This window comes from Stegastes partitus, unplaced genomic scaffold (genome assembly GCF_000690725.1).
Source record: "Stegastes partitus isolate 25-593 unplaced genomic scaffold, Stegastes_partitus-1.0.2 Scaffold110, whole genome shotgun sequence".
NCBI classification, from domain to species: Eukaryota; Metazoa; Chordata; class Actinopteri; family Pomacentridae; genus Stegastes; species Stegastes partitus.
The window spans coordinates 320,915-342,408 of record NW_007577841.1 but is presented as its reverse complement, the minus strand read 5'-3'; the positions used below and the strand labels follow the sequence as shown (position 1 = coordinate 342,408).

The 21,494-nt window shown below is 40.0% G+C and overlaps 2 protein-coding genes across 2 annotated transcripts in view; one reads left to right on the top strand and one right to left on the bottom strand.

The window, feature by feature from the left end:
• Positions 1 to 667: 667 nt before the first annotated feature.
• On the top strand, positions 668 to 14,771 carry lrpap1 (low density lipoprotein receptor-related protein associated protein 1). Its single transcript, XM_008277924.1, has 8 exons — positions 668 to 941; positions 3,183 to 3,327; positions 6,563 to 6,693; positions 8,500 to 8,620; positions 10,776 to 10,931; positions 11,826 to 11,908; positions 12,462 to 12,638; positions 13,393 to 14,771. The coding sequence occupies exons 1-8, from the start codon at positions 780 to 782 to the stop codon at positions 13,459 to 13,461; spliced, it is 1,044 nt and encodes a 347-aa protein (XP_008276146.1). The 5' UTR covers positions 668 to 779; the 3' UTR covers positions 13,462 to 14,771.
• The window catches only part of LOC103354519 (protein Dok-7-like), a 33,967-nt gene continuing 26,496 nt past the window's right edge, over positions 14,024 to 21,494 (bottom strand). The window contains exons 9-13 of the mRNA XM_008277925.1: positions 19,909 to 19,980; positions 19,503 to 19,554; positions 17,549 to 17,701; positions 17,186 to 17,389; positions 14,024 to 16,351 (exon numbers count right to left, since the gene is read on the bottom strand). Of these exons, the coding sequence (XP_008276147.1) occupies positions 16,215 to 16,351; positions 17,186 to 17,389; positions 17,549 to 17,701; positions 19,503 to 19,554; positions 19,909 to 19,980 (618 nt within the window). The 3' untranslated portion in view covers positions 14,024 to 16,214. The remainder of the gene's footprint in view (positions 16,352 to 17,185; positions 17,390 to 17,548; positions 17,702 to 19,502; positions 19,555 to 19,908; positions 19,981 to 21,494) is intronic.

Genomic DNA, 21,494 nt, shown 5'->3' with positions numbered 1-21,494 from the left:
TACAGACTGTGAGGAATAGGTCAAATTTCAGTGCAGCTTTAAGAATTTTTTCTATTACTAATGAAGCAATTTGCATTCCAAAAACAACATTCCAAAGAGCTGTACTGTCTGCCCCAACTTTTTTTTAGAAAACAAAGTTACATAATATAACAATAAATGTAGTGGCTGAAAGTAAAGCAAAAACTTCGATTACCATAAATTGCTGAAAGTAAAAATTAAGCTAAAAAAGACCAAAAAAAAAAAACAGCAAACGAACAAAACAAAAACAACTAACAATGGCAATAATTCTAAAGTAATATTACGCATGATAATAAACTAGTGCGCACAGAATTGGAATATTGCACACCAAAAAAAAATTTGGTAATACAGCAATTGCAAATGAAATTTAAATATTATACGTTTGTAAAAATTTATATATGTGTGTGTGTGTGTGTGTGTGTGTGTGTATACAGCATCCAGTCCCTTAAAGGCGTGGAGACTTTCTATTTGCTCGCAGGTTTTGCAGCTTCGTTGCTTGGTAACCGCGCAGAGCGGCATTTCAGGAATTGTAGTTTTTAAAAGGTCGTATGCGCTTTAATAATAATAGAGAAACCGAGGCCACAAACTACATCTCCCAGAATGCATCTGTTCAGGAAGTTCCCGCCCCTTTCGAGGCACATGACTTGTGGTGCTCAAATCAGACACAACAGACCGTTCATACTGTTGTGTGGCTAATTTGTTGGCTAGCCAAGAATTATTTGGCTCCTTTTCTGTCGTCGGTTTATATAGATATTGTTAAAATGAGGCTGCAGTGTTTAGTCGCAGTTCTGTGTCTTGGTGTCGGTGTAAATGCTGGAAAATACTCCCGGGAGGTGAATGAGCCCAAACCGAGCGGCAGTGATGGACAGACAGTGGAGTTCAGGATAGCTAAGCTGAACCAGGTGTGGGAGAAAGCTAAAAGGGTACGTATGAGGCGTTTAACTGATTTATAGACTTAGGAAAATGGCAGCTTCATTAACACTTACACATATACGCTGTTTTGGCTGCAATCTTTAATTAGCTTTTTGTCCAATGAGGAACCTGCTGTAGCCTGATTAAGACAACGGTAACACCTGCCTGTAGCTGAAATGCTCATCTGATCACAGACTCAGGTGTTCAGAGGTCATCTGATCCATTTTTGCCTATCGGCTTGGATCAAATCCTAAAACATAAGAAAGGATGCTGAAATCGGATTAGATTACGCAACCGAACCTCCTGATCTAGATCTGGATCAACCCTTCAGGTTCTTTAGTTCAAAACGTTTTAGAGGTTTATGATACCCGTCATCCAAAAAACATCAGCATTATCCTGATCCCAGCACAAGTGTGAATTCATAAAACAAAATGTGATGAAACTTAAAAACTGATCAACCAAGACAACATTTGAACATAGAATAGAATAGAATAGATTAGAATAGAATGCTTTTTATTGTCATCATACACAAGGTGCAACGAAATTAAGACAGCTCCAGTGGTGCAGAAGTATAAAAAGTAAAAGTATAAAAAGACAAATATGAAAATATACATGTATTTACAAAAGGAGCCAGTAGGAAGTATATACAGTTAGCCAAACGGTAGAATAAATATATTGCACTGTTGGGGTAGGAACACTGTGGATATATGAGAAATATAAATAATATGAATAAATAATTATGATAAGTAACAAAGTACATACAAAATACAGTATCATGTATAAGAATTAAAACGTAATTATGTAGTATAGTATAGTGCAAATAATAAATATTTGCGATGAATAGTACAGACAGAAATTATAGACTAATGTGCGTTCAGTACCCGTATTGCACTTGGGTAGAATGTGTTGGTGAGTCTGGATGTGCGGGCCTGGATGGACCGGTACTTCTTTCCTGAGGGCAACAGTGAGAACAGGCTGTGCCCATAGTAGTATTTGTACACATGTTTATATTTGATCGTTTGATTTGTTAAACCATCACAGTGATAAAGTCAACATGAGGCCATCTGTTAACTTTCAGGTCATTAAAGTATGAAAAAATATTTTGTCCACGTAAAATAATATCGCAATCAGCTGTCAATATCAAACCAAAGTAATATATCTGATTTTAACTGTTTTTATTACTGTATGTTTCTCATCAGAGATAGTTATGCTTCCTAAAAGCAGAGCTAGTCTCACCCCAAATGACGAACGTTCTTTATTTTATTACCTATAAACTGTTTAGATTTTTTGTAATTTAAAACGTTTTCAAAATATCCACAGTTTATCAGTGAATAATATTTGTTTCTGGTGGGTCCGATGACAGTTTTGACTATTTAAAAGAAACTATCAATGGAAAGGATTTTTTTTTGTTTTACTTTATTGTGCTGTTTTCTGTCTCTTCTAATAAAAACACTTAAAGTGGCCCCATATTGGCTATTTTTCCTGTCGTTACCTGTGTAGCCTGCATTATGAAATGTAGTTCCACTTAAAGCACTCGTAATTTGGATTTGTTTATCTCAAAAAGTTTGTATCTGGTTTAGGGTGATTTAATCCAATGTGGCTTTGAAAAGTGGCACAAAAGTAGGATGGACTAACTGATCCTGGATAGTATCACACCGGCTTTTCTAAATCCTTATCATTCTCATCCAGATTATACTTGTTTGATAAATGTGTGCACGTGGGGGGATTCTAATGAGAAACATTTTGCTGTTAACTACCTCTTCAGTTGCCCCAAGAAACGTTTGGTCAGTAGAAGACGAGTTTTGAGCATTTACCTGGTAAGAATATATGAATGGTCTGATAGAAAGCAGGTTGACATAAATGTTGAATATTTTAAACTTAATTAGTGTTATGCAGGTCAAAGCGGTCACTCAGTTTATCTTCAGTATCCTGCTACTCACACTGTGAACAGACCATGGAGACCTCTGCTCTGTTTCATTTAGACTATTGCAGACTCTAGGATTTCAAAGAACATTACTGTTCACAAACTATAACTATAATCAGACTGAATTCCAAAACAAATCTCAAAACTCCAATTTACATCCTCATCAGAAACAATGACCTATATTTAACAACTATAGATTATATGGATGACACCTACAACAGCATGTTTACATGTGTTACCACTATTTCCACTGTTCTGCCGGTCTGCAAACTTTCTCCCTCTTTGTGTCTAACTAACCCCACAATGTCTGCTTGTTTTGGCTTGATAGATGCAGCTGTCCCCAGTCCGGCAGTCTGAGCTGCACAGTGACCTGAAGCTCCAGGAGAAAGATGAGCTGCAGTGGAAAAAAATGAAGGTGGAAGGCCTGGATGAAAACGGGGAGAAGGAGGCTCAACTCAGGCGTAACTTCAACGGTGAGACAGTTTCTGGACTGAAGCAGTCAGAAGCAGCATGTCCTGAATGACTGTGGTGTAAATATGATTTTTTTTGATTTGATAAGTAGTGATGCTAAAAATGTTAATACACCTGTTAGTAATCACCAAATAGATGCCAAAATCAAGCAGGTCCTATGTAAAAACCTGGAAGTATTACAGAATTTCTTATTTCAATATGAAATATCACAGTGATCGCAATCTGTATTTCCAGTGAGAGACAGATGCTGGTGTCTTCCTAATGATATGCAGGATCTTTTTAATAACCTCATGTCCAGCATATTGAATTGTGGAACCTTTCTGATGGATTAAAGGTTAAGAAAGTGTAGATTCTCCCGAGTGTGAAATTTCATTAGTGTTGCCATTTAAAGCCAGTGATCAGTCAAGACAGCAGGTTGAAGTGACTTTAATTTAGCTCAGGTGTGCAATATGTGAATGTCCATCAGAGACTGAGAAACCGTCTAATGATACGAAAATACGTACATTTCCTTGAGTTCATACGCTTAAACATTTATGGTAAAATATCAAGATTATATAATGGGTTCCAAAGAAATATGGTGTGGACATACAGTTTATAATAAAGTCCTTTGGCAGGGAGAATAACGCAAGGGATACTTTTTTTTTTTTTCAAAATTGTAATTTCTGTTTCTATTAGAAATAAACTCAGCAGCTGTATTCATACCGCATTTTAAACATGATAATTTATTTATATTCAGGCTTGGTGCATAGATTTACCATATGAAAGTTATGGGTATACATTAAACAGTGGTAAAGAAATATTCATTTCATCATTGGACCTCTTGGTCATGAGAGGATTCAAGCATCCCATGATTCTTTGCACCGTATTGATCCAATACAAAGCAGTGGGAGCACATTTTGTAAATATAAGAATGTGGAATGTAGTGGATTTAAAGCATAGGGCAACAATATATTCCTTTGTGTATTTATTTGAAGAATTTTATGCTACTCTCTGTTTTAGGTTTTGCAAGCGAGCTAACATTTGAATTATTATTGCAGGCTTTACAGAGTGTCACTTACACATGGACATGGAGAGAATGCTGTGAATATTATATTCAGATACTAAATAATGTGCCGGGTTTAGCATGTAGTTAAACTGTGAGGAATTTTATCAATAATTCAGACAGAGATGGGGTCTTATAAGTTTGCTTAAGGGATAAGACAGGCACATACTGACAGTTCAATACTTAATCGAATCATGCTTAAACCCTGGACCGTTGCATGAATGTCTTTTTACCTCAGCACCTGCAGGCAGCGAGTCAACACCACACGGCATTGTTAGCACGAGCAGCCGGTGGACACTCCCCCCCTATGGTAGCTCAGGCAGCCGTCCACCTGCTCTGGACTCCTCTCGCTCCTCGCTCCCCAGTGGTGGTGTGACCTTCCTGCTCCAGGCAGAGCAGCAGAGTCACTCCCTGTTCCGTTGATGGCTAAATATAAATTTTTAAGGAGGACCTCAAGTCATCCACTCCCTACTGAATCATGTCCCTCTCCTTGAGTCATTCTAATTGGACTTTATATAAAAAAAATCTTTCTCACCTGATTTTCATTTCCACTATACTTCTTATTGATACATTCAGTTTCAAGTGCCTAGAGACTAATTATAACACCTTATTTGTTGTGAATGGGTTGATTTAGGTTGTTTTATTGTTTATACTTAGCATAGATCAGTCAAGAGTGAAGGTCCTTAGCTGAAAAAAAAAAGAATAAAAAGGAAAATTTACGAGCCTAGAGGTATGACAGAGATTGTCTATAACTTCTTGCACCCTGTTTATGAGGATTTTAAACTAGCCTTCGGTATATGGGCCCATACTTTTAGAGTATCAGTAGTTAATAAGTGACACTGATGGGGTTCAACAAAGCTGAGAGGGTGCTGAATCAGCTGCTGCAGTGACAGTTAACTGGAGCAGAATAATGAGGTCAGAGCTTCTTCGGGGCCAAGTCCAACTTTTGTGTGCTGCTCAGTATTTTTTCTGCATGACAAATATTGAACAATTTTGCTGCAGAAATGGATGCATTTAGGACTTTTAGTCTCGTCTCAGAATTCTCAGAAAAAAGATGAAGATTTATATTAAGAAAGTTTTGCAAGTCTTTAGATAGTAAGTGTTACGAGACAAGTAAGAGCGTGCTGCTTGTATGTGCAGGCATCCTGTTTTTGGTCGAGTAATGAGCTCACTTTAGTAACTGGTCAGATAAATGAGCATTCTTCCTAAACATGCACTTTGAGAGCAACAAGGAAAAAAGCACATCACCTTCTGTGTGCCACTCAATGTCAAAAAAATGCAAAATGTGTTTTGATAAGCTCTTGTCATCTTCCATGTCTGAAGGTGTTATTCCCTTTGCTGTTCTCTTTAAAATGTACAGTGACATTCTTTGGAATTAATGAGTTACTATCAAGGGCTTTAGAGTTCTTTTAAATGATGAATATGTCTCTTAGTCCCTTTAGATTCTCTTGATTATCAGCTTCCTCCTTATGCTGTATTCACACCAGACGTGAGTAAAATCATTCGTGCGAATGATTTACATGTAAAGTCAATGTGAAGACGCGATTAGATGCGCGTAAACGTCCTGCGGCGCGATTAGCGCGGCATGATTGATGCGAATTGAGCGAGTTTGACCCGATTTAGACAAAGCAGTGTCTACATACGTAACGAGCATCTAAAGAGCAAGTTGAAAACTCTGAACTTTTGCGATCTGACGCGCCATGATGGCCAATCAGCATTGAGATTCTCTGGTGAAGTCAACAACATGATTCATTCATTTTTTGCAACTACACTGAGAATACTGTTTGATTTACTCACCCCAGGAGATAAGCAGTTACTTACATCTTGCAAAAAAATTAATGAATCATGTTGTTGACTTCACCACAGAATCTCAACGCTGATTGGCCATGCATCAGATCACAAAAGTTCAGATTTTTCAACTTGCTCTGTAGACGCGCGTTACGCACGTATCACGCGTCTAAATCGCGTGAAACGCGCGTCAAACTCGCTCAATTCGCGTCAATCATGCCACGCTAATCGCGCGAGTCGCACTGCGGGACGTTTACTTTTGTCTAATCGCGTCTTCACATTGACTTTACATGTAAATCATTTGCACGAATGATTTTACTCGCGTCTGGTGTGAACACAGCATTAGCGGTTCATGTCACGCTTTTTCACCACAGCGTTTGCTAAAGTCTTATCGTTGTGTCTTGCAGTGATTCTGGCCAAGTACGGGATGGACGGCAAAAGGGACACTAGGCCGCTGGAGAGCAACTCACTGAAAGATCACGACACCAAAGAAGGAGACATGTTTGATGATCCCAGGCTGGACAAACTCTGGAACAAGGTTTGTCTATAACAGAGACAGATTTGAAAATACTGACATTTTCTAGTATGTTGCCTTGATTTTTTGCTGTTATTTTGGTAGCATCACTGTGGGATTTGTGTGGCTCTATAGCTGCTGCTGTTTGTTTTTTGTTTTTTTTTAAAAACCTGCCACAGCTGTTGGATAAAATTAGGACATGAACCTCAGAAGAGCTAACAGAGAAGTGTCATTCAGCTTCAAATAAGAGAGATCAGGTGCACCACATATTTTATAAGGTTACAAGCTTTTGATTTTACAGTTACAAGGTTCCCCTGTAGTTTTTTAGAAAATGTTGTTTTATAAGATATCTTTAATGCTTTCTGCCTGACTATCCAGTTCTCATGTACACAAAGTCTCTTGAATGCCTTGAGGAGATTTGTTGAAATTTGGCACAAAGCTTACTTGGCCTTGACGATGAACCTATTAGATTTTGGTGGTCAAAGGTCATCTATCCCATTCTTGTGAATGTGGTATACGAGCAAAGCCTGGAGGAGGTTTGTTCAAATTTGGCACAAACACCCACTTTCTTGTACCCAAAAGGTCAAAGTTCAGCTTCACTGAAACATAAGAATGTTCTGCAAAACCACTTTTCTGGCTTTTATTCAATGCCATACCCCTGGTACAAAAAGGGGGATTGTGACAATATTTGACATTTAGTTGGATAAAGAATTGGTGACCTTGATATTGGGCTATTACACCCACTCAGTCTCTTCACTGAGGATATTATATGGGTCTGGACAGACATGGATTTAAACCACAACTTCACTGGTTGGCGGAGGCATGCAGCCGCAAAGTGCAAGAACTAATTCTTGGGCAGCTCGGTTGGAAACAGATGTGTTGATGAAACAGATGAAAGTTCACCAGAGAGATCTATGGGCTAAAACCATAGAATGTACATAAAAAATGATTGTTGCTTTTATTTGTCGCCCTGAGTCAACAACTTTAACTAAGCTTTCAGTCTTTCATTTTTGCTTCATGATATTTTGTGTACAAGCTGAGTACTGCACAAGTTACTTGACAGTTAATATGCATGTTTAGCCAAATCATTTTTGCCTCAATATACACTATAGTGAAACACAAAGTGTGTGTTTTTGGACACATACATGTCAGAAGAGGAGAGTTTAGGTGGTGTCAGTATGGTGGTGTGAAAAACCATGAACGCTGACTGAAGTTGCCAATCATACACACTGGATTGATTTTAATAACTTAGATTGTACTGGATATCTCTTGTTATTACATTCTGGCAGTACTGCTCTCTCTCAGGACTATCTCATTTTATACTCCAGTTATAAATACTCTTGATGCCGCTACCATGGCTGAGCAAAATCATATGGGGCATCAGGTCGCTTTTGATTTGGGGAGTGGTGCCGAGACTGTCTTATTGGGAGGGTAGGTCAGTAACCCCTAGTGATTATGAAGACACTGTTGACCAGACAGTAATAAACCCACCATTAGTTCCTGCTGTTAGCTTCACACCCAGTGTCCATGCACTTTCTCCTGTGTGAGAGGAGCTGACGTGGGCAGCTTATTACATGTGTTTTTTCCTTATCTTTTGTTATTTAAGTGATCACTGAATCTCGTGGCGTCCCCTTAAAATAAGAGAACACCGAATCCCACCAGTCACACGAATTGTGTTGCCAAACCAATGTAAAAAGTTAGAGTGGAGCACTGCACAGTGCCAAGTATTGATCCTATTTGGTCTATTATTTTTATCTAAAATATCTCTGTTATTCTGCTGCTTTTGAGACTAACTCCAGTCTACCTCCTGATGGCTCTTCCCCCTACCAGGCCAAGAGCTCGGGAAAGTTCTCTAATGAGGAGCTGCTGAGCCTGAAGCGGGAGTTCCAGCACCACAAGGACAAGATCCACGAGTACAACATCCTCATGGATACAGTCAGCAGGACCGAAGGTGAGCCGCATGAATCACTCTCTTTGCTCTTCTGCCAAGCAGGGGAGTCACACCACCTCTGCTGGGTTTTATTGGTATTATTGGAGGCCAAGTTTACAAGCTTTTAAGTCCTGTCCTCTTTTCTATTGCAATGTCCTTGTTTTATTTGAGATCTCTCGCTGCAGTGGGCAGTACACGCCGTCCATCTTCTCAACTCTCACCAGCTCTTTTCATGCTATATAAGTGTTTGTATACCGGCACGCTTATGGCTCTGACCCCAGAGGGCCGTACTACGAAGCAAGATTAATGGGTTAGGGAGGTATGTTGAGCTATAAGTTTTCAGTGTCATGAGGCTGGCTCTCTTTTAACCTGAGCAGATCACCATGGTTACTAATGCTGCACAGCTATTGTTCAGTTTCTGATATAAATCGAATGAGATTCTCAACCAAGGGGAGACGTTATCTCTGCCGACCTGTTGATCTGTGCATCACCAACACTAGAGAATGTACCTGTGCAGCCACAGTATTGCACACTGTGCGTTGCGTTGCCATGGGAACCTACATGCATTCAGATGGTGATGCAGAAAACACAAAAATATGTTTATTTAATTGGTCCTGTTTTACTGCCAGAACAGTTTTACACTGCAACTAGTAGTAGAACACATATTAAAACATTGATTAGACTATTAGTATTCATCATGGAATATTCAATCAGTAACATAAATTAGACTTGTGATATGCATCACTATGGGATAATGACAGACCTAAGTGCAGTTTTTTAATATCATGTTTAAATTTGTGAAATTTAAAGTTTTACTGCAGCTGTCACATTAGAAATAAGTGAGTGTGTGCTGGGCATTAAAATATTTACATATAGTTACACAATTACCCATTTTCTTGCATCATGTGCAGTAGCAGCTCTTTTGACTATGAGACATTTTAAGGTTTTTCATTGCTCTGCATTATAACAAAGTGTTGACTGGAGTCGGCAGCAGAGGATCAGTCAATTTGTTCACGACTGGTTAAACGTCCCCTTTTATTTGAATCAGAAACAGAATCTAAAGAAGAAGTTCTCGGTGGACAAAGAAGTTTGATACCAAGGTGATACCTGTTATCACAGACTAGGATTTAGATTTTGTCGAGCTGCCTTACACAAAGAAAGTCTGACCGTGTCAAACTTGCTTCATTGTGCATTCCTCTGCTCTTAAGCCTACATCAGAATAACTGAAAATGCACAAATTCCAAAAAAAAAAAAACCCTTCTTTTTTGTCTGTGAAGGTGGTTTCCAAAGTAAGGTAATGCATAAACTACACCTTCTCACTCTCCTTCTCCCATATGTGGCTGCTCTGCATACCACTGTTTCATATCCTTGGAGTCTCAGGTCTGTAGTGCTCTGTTTGTTTAGTCTTGTGGTCATGTACGTAGGTGGCAGGTATCAGACTGCACATGTTGCCACCCACTGCTCTCTGCTCTATCAGTGCCTGTCACATCACATCAAGCTGTGAGTTTTAAGCGAAGCTGACGGGCCCCACTGTGTTTCAGATAGACGTGGGGAGGACAGGCACGTCTCCTTCAGATGTGACTGACACTTGGCAGCTGTTTTTTGCCAGAACATTTCCGTTAGCTCTCCACAGCGCTACGTGAATGCCCAACAAGCCGGGGGTACTTTTCTGCTTGTCTGATGCACTTAAATATTGAGCCAATCACATGTTGCCTTGAGGGGAGTCTCTGCGAACCCCCACAACATCCACACCAATTCCATCTACTGCCTGTCTGGGATCCCTGTCCTTCATTTCCTTTTTCTCTTTTTTTTCTGCTTAATCCAAATGTCAACCACTATCATTTAGCTGTCTACCTGCCCTTTGTTTGATTTTCACCTCATCGCCTTTTTCTAGAGTTAGACAGGCAGGAATCTCATAACCTCACAGTGGTATTATCCCCTGAGATTAAGCTCATAGGCTGCGTTATTAACGGCTGCTTTTCTTTCCCTCCATTATTGCTTTAATTTCTTTGTCCTACTTTATCCTTCCTAACTTTTCTTTCTTCTTCCCCTCATCCCGTCTGCCCATTACTCCCATCTGACCGACCCGCCCAACCCTGCCGGCTTTTGACTCCTACCTCTGCCCAATCACCTCATCTCCTCCCCTTTCTTTCCTTTCGTCTGTTTGTCTCAACAGAAATACACAAGAATGTGATCTCTCCCCTGGAGGGCGACGCCAAAGAGCACGTGCTGCACCAGAAGCACACGGAGCTGAAGCACAAAATGAGAGACCTGAACCAGGGATTTGAGCGCCTCCGTAAGCTCAGCCATGAGGGCTTCACTGAAGACAGCGGTGAGGAAGAGAAAAGAAACCACACACAAACTCTCAGCTTGTCTCTTTCTGCATCTCAGTCGTACTCTGGATTTATCTCATCAGCTTAATTACTGGGATTTGTAGTCATAATAACACACTGCCGTATCATGGTTGCTGAGTGTTGATACGCAGGCAGCTTAAGTGTTTTTGTGCATTTAGTTGAGAAACTGTCTCTAAAATAGAAAGGATGTCGGAGAGAAGCATCTGAAAGAGGTTATTTAAAGCATCTCACGACGCTGCTTTCATTCAGTGACGTTAACCAGCTCGTCCTTGTGCTATTTAACGGAGAAAACATTCATCACTCTCTTGATTACATTTTCCTCATAGTTTGTCTCATATTTCCACACTCCTCTGCGATATTACAGTGTCATATTCAGCTGCTTTTGTCGAGCGCAGTGCAGAGTTTGTGTGAGGTCTCAGTGGGAGTCTGCTGGGGAGTTTAGATGAAGGCGATGTACCTTCTGTTGATTCATAATGGCTCCTTTACTGTGTCTCTCCTTGTTCCCCCTCCAGGTTGTCTCTCACTCAACCACTTGTTCTCTTCCTCCCTGCTCTTGCACAGAACAGTCTTAATCTTCCTGTTTTCTCCATCTGGTTTTGTTACATGTGCAGTTTTGTAGTACTTAAAGGAAATGTGTCAAAGCACCTCAAGCTGAAATTTGAATGCAAGCAGCTGTCTTGCTTTGTGTTTGAACAAAATGATTGAGCAGCTAGGTTATCTTGTCGTTGTGATTGTATCTTATAGAATACCTGCTCTGCCTGCTCCTCCTCAAAGCTCCATCCCTCTCGAGCACTGTTGTGGCTCCAAACTGTCGCCTTGGATTATTTATGTCTCTCTCTCTCTCTCTCTTTCTGTCTGTTCCTGCTTTGTAGAGTTTCGGGAGCCTCGTGTGATTGAGCTTTGGGAGGCTGCCAAGAGAGCCAACCTCAGCAACGATGAGCTGGACTCTCTCAAGGTAATGCTCAACATCCCCTGTGGCAGTTTTTTGGACACTTGCACCTTCAACCAATCTGTTTCAAGATAACACTTTTTGTTTTATCAGAGTGCTGCAGGCTAACTTTTTCTGAGTACAACTCTCAGAAACTTTTTAATCAAGTGCTCTTTTGCTAACAGCGATATTAACGGTAATATTTTGCAGTGTAATTTGTAGCTAAGTACTGCTTGTGTACGGCGAGCCTCGAAAGGGAGAGTGCAACTTATTATTATAATCACATTTTATGCATTGCACATTTTAAATTCATAAGTATGCTACTCTCATATTACTCACTGTGCTCCTTTCACCTTTTGTCCCTTGAGCAGATGAATGCAGTGAACAACTCAATTTTAGTTTCAATTTTTTTTTTTTAGGCTACCTGGGGAAACATTCAGCTTGAATTTTCTATGTGACATTTCCTCTCTAGTCACCACTTGAGATGCGTATCGGCTCTCCTGTGCAGCTGTGCATGTAATTGAAGGTGAACTGAACTTGCACCCCTCAACGTTTGCCCTCCTTTTTCATGTTCATTTAGGAGGAGCTGCGTCACTTTGAGACCAAGGTGGAGAAGCACAGCCATTACCAGGAGCAGCTGGAGCTGTCCCACCAGAAGCTGCGCCATGTAGAGGCTTTAGGAGACAAAGAGCACATCAAGAGGAATCAGGAAAAGTACAACACGCTCGCTGAGAAGACGAGAGAGATGGGCTACAAGGTAGGCATTGATTAAAAAAAATAAATAAAAAGGTTCACTGTTTGCTTTTACTCGGCAGCGGCTGACTGGTCACCTGCAGTAGAAACCAATATAATAATGAAACAAATATCATGAAAGAGTAGTTTCACTTCTTCAGTACTGAACAAAAACCTTTTGGAAACAGTTCAAGAGCTCTAAAAGGAATTCTGATGATCATAAAACAAAACCCTGCACTTCTATAAATGCTGTAGAAGTATTATTTGCACATATTATTGCGATGATCAGAAAAAAGCATCCAGGTAAGAAAAAGTGTACTGAAGGGGACTCAGGCATGCATGTTATTAAAGCTTCTTAAACGTAATTTGACAGATGGGACCTTTGTGAACCTTGAATTTCAAAAATGGTTAAAGTTAGCAATGGTGCAACTGATAATTCATTTTATGGCTTAACCAGTGAATGTTGTTCAAATAATTTCAAAGTAAATTCTGATTGATAAGCGTCCCATTTTTTGCTGATTTGCAGAGTAGGACTTGCAGTACATATTAAATATAGAATGCAGAATTATTGTTATATCATAAAAACATTACCAGGTATTAGTTTAAATTGTTAGTGCAACATGAGACGACTGTATTGGATAAAATCAAGTCAATTGGTGTTAATTTCCCTTTTTAAACATTGGTCATAAGTTTTAAACATCAGCTAGGAAGGAACAGATGTACAGGAGCTGTCTTGTAGTTAAATGGTCACATGTATGTCTTCTGTTGTTGGATTTCAGATGAAGAAACACATGCAGGACTTGTCCAACAAGATCTCACGTGAGGGACTCGAGCACAATGAGCTCTGAGAAGCTTGGATCATGTTCAGCACATCAGTGAAGGTTGAATGAACTGAAATATTTTGCTCTGCAGTCATACACAAGGTACGCTATGTTCCACCATTCCCTTCCAACCACTGTAAACAAAACAAAATGTGCTTTCCATGTACGGTTTTCTACTTTTTTAGTCTACAAATTGCTGAATGAGCTGTAGGTTGTTTGTACATAGCGTGACTATGACATTCTTCTAAACCAGCTGCACCTATTGTAATAACTGATCAGATAAAATAGAATTGTTTACATACTATTGTGGTACTCCATAGCAACGTCAGTCTGTGCAACTACCACCAGGCAGATGTCTGTGTAGAGGTGACAGTTGGGGATGGTCAGCTGTAGTGGAGCCAAGCAACAGTTTCTCCACACTGGTCTGTTGTTAGCTATGCAAATACTAAATTCTACATCATGTAAGCTGATACCACTCTAGCAACTCATACTTTGATCTGCTGAAATATTGTAATATCACTTTGATCAAAAAAAAAAAAACAAAAAACAAAATGATTAGAATAAGCACTGACACCCAGGGGGCAGAAAATTAAACGGCAATCTTTATTATTCCGTAAGATACAGGTGCCAACAACATACATACAATAATGTTTTAAAAATATAGTTAAATATTATTCATACTGTCTTGGCATAAATAAAAGCAGTTAATATTTACAAGTCCTGTAGCAGAAAGCAGTGTCTGCAGTGACATTACAAGGCTATTCTTGGTAAAATGTTACATTTTTCTGACTCATCCTCAAGTTATTTATTCCTTGTTGTCTCCTCATGAAACCCAAGTGGGGAATCAAAACTATAAAAATAAATTTACGTCATGTGTTGGACAGTTTGACCTGATGATGTAAATAGGGAGGTGAGAAATCAAAACACACTCTGTGCTTTTCCATTCATCAGTCCCTGCCCTCACAGACGAGCAGCAGAGGCATTGATTACTGTGATGAATAATGTCACTGGGTGGCTGATTACTCAGTCATGTCCTGCTTGGGCCACATGGACCTGGATTAATGTCATTTGCACGCAGGGTATAACTCTGAGCTGCTTCTTTCAATCAATGCTGAGGAGGGTTTGATCTCTGAATCCGATCGTATTCTGTTCCAACCCCAAACAGTTGGTGAGAGAACCAGCAATACATATCCCAAGCCCTAATAGTCTGAAGAAAAATAAATCTAGCCAGAATTTGAAAGGACATTCCAGTTTAACAAAATCTAACGAGATCCTATGTAACGCTGCTGTCTCCTATGTCAGTGGTAAACTTTAGGTCTGTGCCATTCCTTCGTATTGAAAGCCATTTGAAGTAGAACTGTCGCATTCAGGTCGGCTTGTTGGTTGGTCAATATACTCACATCTGACCAAGGTCTCATTGGTCAGTCAATCGTCAGTGTAACTTTCATAAGGAGGAAAGCACTTCATCAGCATTCTTTCAGGATTAACCCACTATTTTTGGCAGTGGCAGGAAAAGACTGCCCATGAACTCTTCTGTGTTTTGACAACTTTAAACCCACTCAACCTAATGGTGCAGTCTTTTACTGATTGTTTACTTAGGTCAGAACTAAACAGTTTGACACCATATCAAAGATGTTATCTGTGGGGCACCATAAAGTCAAATATCAATCTAAAAACAGAAGGCTGTGATCACCAGTTGATACAGCATTGTATAGATTCTGTACATGATAGATTAACATCATGTCATAGATTGCAAATACTAGATTTTTGTGTTTAATAATTCATTTAGACTAATAAGGCCAGCAGAGTGCACTCGGTGAGCTGTTTTAGGTAATCTAGAGATAACAAGACACACTCTTAAACCAACCGATTGGTTTAAAAGTAGGTATGATTTCAGGCAACTCTAAAGTGTCAGTTCGATAATTCCCATCATGATATTGGCTTGCTTTGATTAGAGCAGAGGCTTTAAGCCCAGCTTGGTCTGGGTGTAGCTGTTGCCAATAGACACTGGAGCAGTGGCTGCACAAGCCGTTAAAAAGCTATTAAGTCTAACGTATTGGAAAATTGACAGAACATGCAAATGTACACAAGTTAGCGTACTGTTTTTTAGACCGTATGCCATGTTGGTTGTTGGGCTGTGACATGGTGTCAATTAGTTTGGAGGCAACTCAGAGTAAATGTTCAGTAAATGTTAAATAAGTTACCAGTATCCAAGAAGGTGCAAAATTTTGAAAATACAGGGTGTTTTGAAAATACCATGTTGCTCAAAGGTAGCATCTTACTCCTGCCATCAAAGTAACGGATTAATCAGGAAAGGCTGTTGACGTAGTACTCAACCAATGGGAATTTGGTCAGATGAGCGACACAAACCAACCCATCGACCTGGAGACCTCAGCCCTAATTTATGTCAGTCCTCAGCAGTAATCTTAAAGCAGACAGGTTTCCTCAAACCTCACCAGATATAAGTGCCATGCAGCCAAACAATTTCCAGAGTAAAGGTGATCAAGTAAAATGCAAAAAACGCTAATTTAAGAACAACTATATAAGAAATTACACCTAAACAAGACAAGATGGCAGCTGCATAAGAGAACTCCCAGACATTTTTTTTTTCATTATTATTCTTAGTGGAATGGATTGTTTGTGGGAATTTCTGTACACTGGCACAACTGCGGCTGTGTTTAAGTCAACAATGACTGGTATGATGAGCAACTGTATTTGAGCATTTTAGCTTATTCCGAGAGATGGAGAGAATAGAAAAAGTATTCTGAAGTGTCACCGAGTCACTTTGGTGGCCCTCGCCGCCTGCTCTCCAGCTGAGTCAGTCTGTCCTCTCTGCCCTGAACATGCTCCATCGCCACTCTCTGAGCCGTTTCCATGGCAGTGATGTCCAGGTGGGCGTATCTGATGGAGCCCTCTTCTGGTTGGGAAATAAAGGGGGGAGATAAAAGAAGAAATGTGTTTTTCTACAGTACGTCTTATCTTGCTTTTGATGCATACAGTAAAAACGTGCAGTAATCATGAATCATTGATCTGCCTTATTCAGTCACTTTGTTCCTGTATAAATAACCATAACTAATTTTTTTCCACTCGTACGGCTGAAATGCATATTTAAAGCATTTCATCTGTGATTCAAAAATGCACACAACTACTTTCATTTTCAACTTCACACCTGAGAGTTTTATTATGTTTTAACTGTTTGCCTTATGTCACTGTTTTAAATTGATTCATTTCCTCAGTCCAAATATGTGTGATTATCTTACATGAATTATGCTTGAAAATTAAATTCATGCCTGTTTTCCATGAAGAAGTCGTGTCTCCCTATTCATTAAAAGCACTTGTCTGCCTGCACTTAATACGAGTCGACGCTAAGAGCACATTTTCATACACTTCTTTAAAGCTGACAGATAGCAAGATGCAAGCAGGAATATTTCAACAAAATGTGGCAGTGTCTGTCCTATTTGGGGGTTAGGGGGTGGTACTTTTGTAAGAATTAGTACACAGACTGGGAGGATAATTAAATCAAAAACCCTGCCTGTAACCAGCAAAGAGATCTTTTACGTTTCATTTCTGTTTTACTTGCTGCTCCTCATGAATCTATAAACTTATGAAGTGTGACATTTGCTATAATGCTGTATATGCATTAGGCCTAAGGGTGGCAGAGATGTGGGACGCAAAAGATGAATCCGAATGAAAAGCAGCAGGGAAAGGCAAAGATTGATCTAAAATGGCCGTTTGAGTGCAGTGTTCTTACTGGTTCTGCAGAGCTGCAAAGCGTTACCTCTCACAGCGCTGTGCGGAGCTGAACCGGGCTCCTGCAGATCCAGCTCAGTGTAGTGCAGCTCTCTGGTTCTAGCCGGGAGGGGGCTAATGGGGATGTTGACATAATTAACAGAGCTGTCGCCGTGAGGCCTGGCGTCCAGGGACGGAGGAGCTTCATGTGGAGACTGAAACACACCTGAAGGGAAAAAAAACCCAAAAGGAGGGCGACTAAATTGGATGTGCGTTTGATTCTGGACCAGCAGGATAAACCGTCATTAAGAGCATTTTGTTTTTGTGCACTCACATTAACCAAAACAAAAAAAAAAGTTTGTTAGAATTCATAAAGTTCTCCTACCCCAAGCTGATGTTGGCCGGTGTGTGCTCAGTGTGACAGGAGGAAGTGGAGGAGCAGAAGGTGGCCGAGAATTCAAAAACCTCTTCAGACCTGCCAGCTTCCAACCAACATCCCCACTGTCAGTGTGTTCTTCCGTCACACAGAGAGAAGGGTCTGGGAACAGATATTTAGGACATCATTATTTGACACGAACACACTGCGCTCCTCAGTATAAGTATTAAAATAGGTAACTAAAACAATGTGAAAACAATTCTTGACTACAGAGTTCTTAATTCAAAATATGTATGGGTTGAAATGTTATCATCAAAATACAGTTCAGTTAATTGTTAATACTGATGCAGGGACATGTAAAAAGCATTTAAAAGATAAAGGTAGCTAAGATGGAGCTAATTTTAACAACTTTTTGTACTGCATTGTACTTAATAAACTGCTAATTTAAATGTCAAAGGAACTGGACTTTACCTGTAAAAAAACAAACTAACACTGTATTAAAAAAAAGAACAACATCTTCCTTTTTCAATGCAGTGGAGTAGACGTGTAAAGTAGAAGTACTTCAATATGGAATATGGGCTTCTAGTCCAATTCACTTTGTGTCCAACATGGCAAACATCTCCTCACGGTCTGCTACCTGTCTGTTCTGTCAGAGCGAACCATTCAGACTATTCAAGTGTGTCTTGTGTACATTTGTGCTTGTGCACTTGCACAGGAAAGGTAGGAAAGATGAGCAGAAAGGTAAACCTGGTTCACGCTAACTGCCTGGAATATGTTAACTTGCTAAATACAGGGCTGGGCAATACAGCTGAACTATCTATAACCACAAAAAAAATAATTTCCATTGAAATTGATAATTATTGTTCATTTTTAAATAACCTATTTTTCATAAAGACGAGAAAACGAAGGCTCACTTTGAATTTAACCACTTTCTACTTAATATTTTGCTCTGGTGCAACATTTACGCATGCAAACTTGAGCATTATGAACATTTTGTAAATTCAAAAAATTTTTTTTTTTGTGCAATATCAGTATTTTCCTACATATAGAATAATCCTGTGCAGTTTTGTTGATTTCCATATTCAAAGGAATCTCTGCAATATCTAAATTTCTACATATAGAACAATCTGTCCAGTATCAACAGTGCTTTATATTGTCTTGTTTATTTTCATGACTGATGTTCACTATCCTCTTTGCTGCTGTAACACTGCAAATTTCCCTGACTGCTGTGGGATTAATAAAGGCTCATCTTATCTTATTTATCAAGGTACATGGGTCATAATATTAATGTTAGCACAACAAAAACACGCACATATAAAAACAACACATAATTTAAAATAATTAGAGCTGAAGGAATGATCTCAATCTCAGCTTCCTACTCATTAAATAAAGATAATAAAACCTACAGGCGCATGAAGGGCAACCATGGCGAACACACAGAGGTTAAGCTTTGAGTGGCTAAACTGGGACTCCATGAGCATCAGCGTCAAGTCAACGAGTGCGTTGCTGTGTTGTGTGTGATTTTTGACAACAAAGACTGTATTGCAAGGGCATATGCTGGTCCCAGAGGGCCGCAGCCTCTCTCAGGAGACGTACACGGCAGCCAGTGTTAGCAATAGAGGGCAAAGGGGCTCCATTATTAGTCTCACTTAGCCAGCGCATTGAAGTACATACTCCATTATCGAGGTATGACAGGTTCTTTATGAGGCATTTGGGGTTTGTTCATGTAAATAAACTGTGTGTTTATGTTGTGCTTTTATTCCATCTGGTGCCATTCTACCGAGCAATTTTGTTATTTCTGTTGATGAATTGTCTATTGTCTGTACACATCACTAGCATTTTAACATCTCCAGAATTGCAGATTCCACTTTTAGCCAAATTGTACTTAACAACAGAACTGGAGCTAATGTATCATTTTCCACTTCTTAGTAAGAAAAGCACACAGTTGCATTTACAAAAACACCTTTTGTATCTGCAGAAGCTGACTGGCTGCCTGCCAATGGAGAGATGTCAACCTGAAAGAGACGGAAAACAATTATTTAAAAATCAAACATTGTGTCTTGAAGCAAACAAATTCTTATTGTACAGCTCAGTTTTAAAGTAGAAAGCTTCTTTAATGCTTTTGTCGTGTTTTTAACTAAAGGTTAAAAGCAGCCACTGTAACCAAATGTTACAGCATTATAGGACATTGATCTTGCCTTAATTTATAGGTAAAGGTTTTGTCAGAAGTATAAGTGTAAGCAAGTGTTCTTGTAAACTGAAGGTTTATTGCTTCTTCTGCAAATGTTATGTAGTCGTCTTGCTTTGAACACACAAAAGCTCATTTTCATGGTAGCAGCACAAGTTAAAACAGGTGGATACAATCTTACCTGAGTCAAGCATCTGTTCCTCGCTGACCGCCACTGCTCTGGAGTAATGTAGTTGTCTAACCCATGACTGCACTGGGAGGGGAGACACGAGGAATGATAGCCAAGTTAATTGTTTTTCAGTGCCACGTTTAATGATGTAACTTGCTTAAAAGGAAAAGCAGCAGCATTTCAAAGTTCTGAGAAATTAGATGTGGAGAAAAGAGAGGCCGAGCAGCCGAGAGGCTTCAAAATAAATTGATAAAGGAGAAAGAGAGAAGAGGAGGAGGAACGTGTGAGGGCGTGAGGTAGAAGAGAAAAAAGGTGCTATAGAACTGAGAGGACAGAGCTGCAATCTTTTAGGTGACAGCAGACCAAAGAGGTGGCTGGTTCAGACGTGAAAAGTCTCTGACGGTGTGTCCCAATTTATCATCTTCTCCTCCCCACAGCAGCTAATAACGCAGCAGGCTGGAGCTTCAGGAACATTATCTGTCACACGGTTTGTTTCAGCAGACATACTACTTGTGCACTCAGGCATCGTGTCATTACCAAACGCGAGGGATGCGCAGCTTTTGCCACGTTGAACCGCCGACACTTGACGAATGATAAATAAAGAAAACTCATTTGTGTTTCTTGCAACAGGAACCTCCTCTCTGAGGGTTTCTGTCAGTTTCATCACTACTCATTAACTTTCTAGGTCCCCTTTTGCTCCCCCTCGCACTCCCTTTTCTTTAGCGTACACATGCTGTATAATGAACACGCGCGCACTCCTACACGAGCTGTCAGAAATCACAAGACATGCTGTTTCCACTCATGCTCTGATGATAATTTAGCTGCTACAAGGGGGAAGCGCTTTTCACAACCCATCAGAAAATTAATTAGACAATGTGGAGAAGCCTCCTCTGAGAGCGTCGGACAAAATTATCAAAGAGAAAACAACAGCGGCTCGAGACAGGTTTGTGACGGACACCCACGCCAATTATTGTTTTCCTTTACTGGTGGTCCTGCAGCTCAGCGGGTGGCACTGTCACCTCCCAGTAAGAAGGATCTGGCTTTAGTCAACCTGAGTTCTCTCCTCACCTCCCCACCAAAGACCAAAGACATTCAAAGTCATTTGAACCACTGACTAAACTGCCCACATGGAAGTAAAAAACACATACTGTGAGATCAGAAAGGCGCCGTGCTGTAGTAGAGAAGGAGCTGCTGCTGTGTGCCCTTAAAAAGCAAACAATTTCAAAACTAATCAAAGAAACCAGTTTTGTTCTTAAACTCCTGTGGTGCATTGGTGAGGGTTTATGATGCAAGATATTTTATATTTAGTATTATTCCTTCCTGCCTTATTGCTCCTTTGGCAGCCCTGCTCGGCATTTTGCAGTGTTTTCATCTCCCTAATGATCCTTTAAGGCACTGACTACTGTAAATCACAATTAAAAAGGCAGCCACTCGAGTGAGTCATTAGTTCAATAGCAAGTAGCAGCGAGTAAGGGAAGAGGCCGGATGATTGCTGCTTGAACTGCTGACGCATTCGTCGCAAACACAGCAGACTCATGTAATACAGCGAGAAAATAAAGTGACGACGAAGGAAAAGTGCTTTACGAAAGTAGACCCTG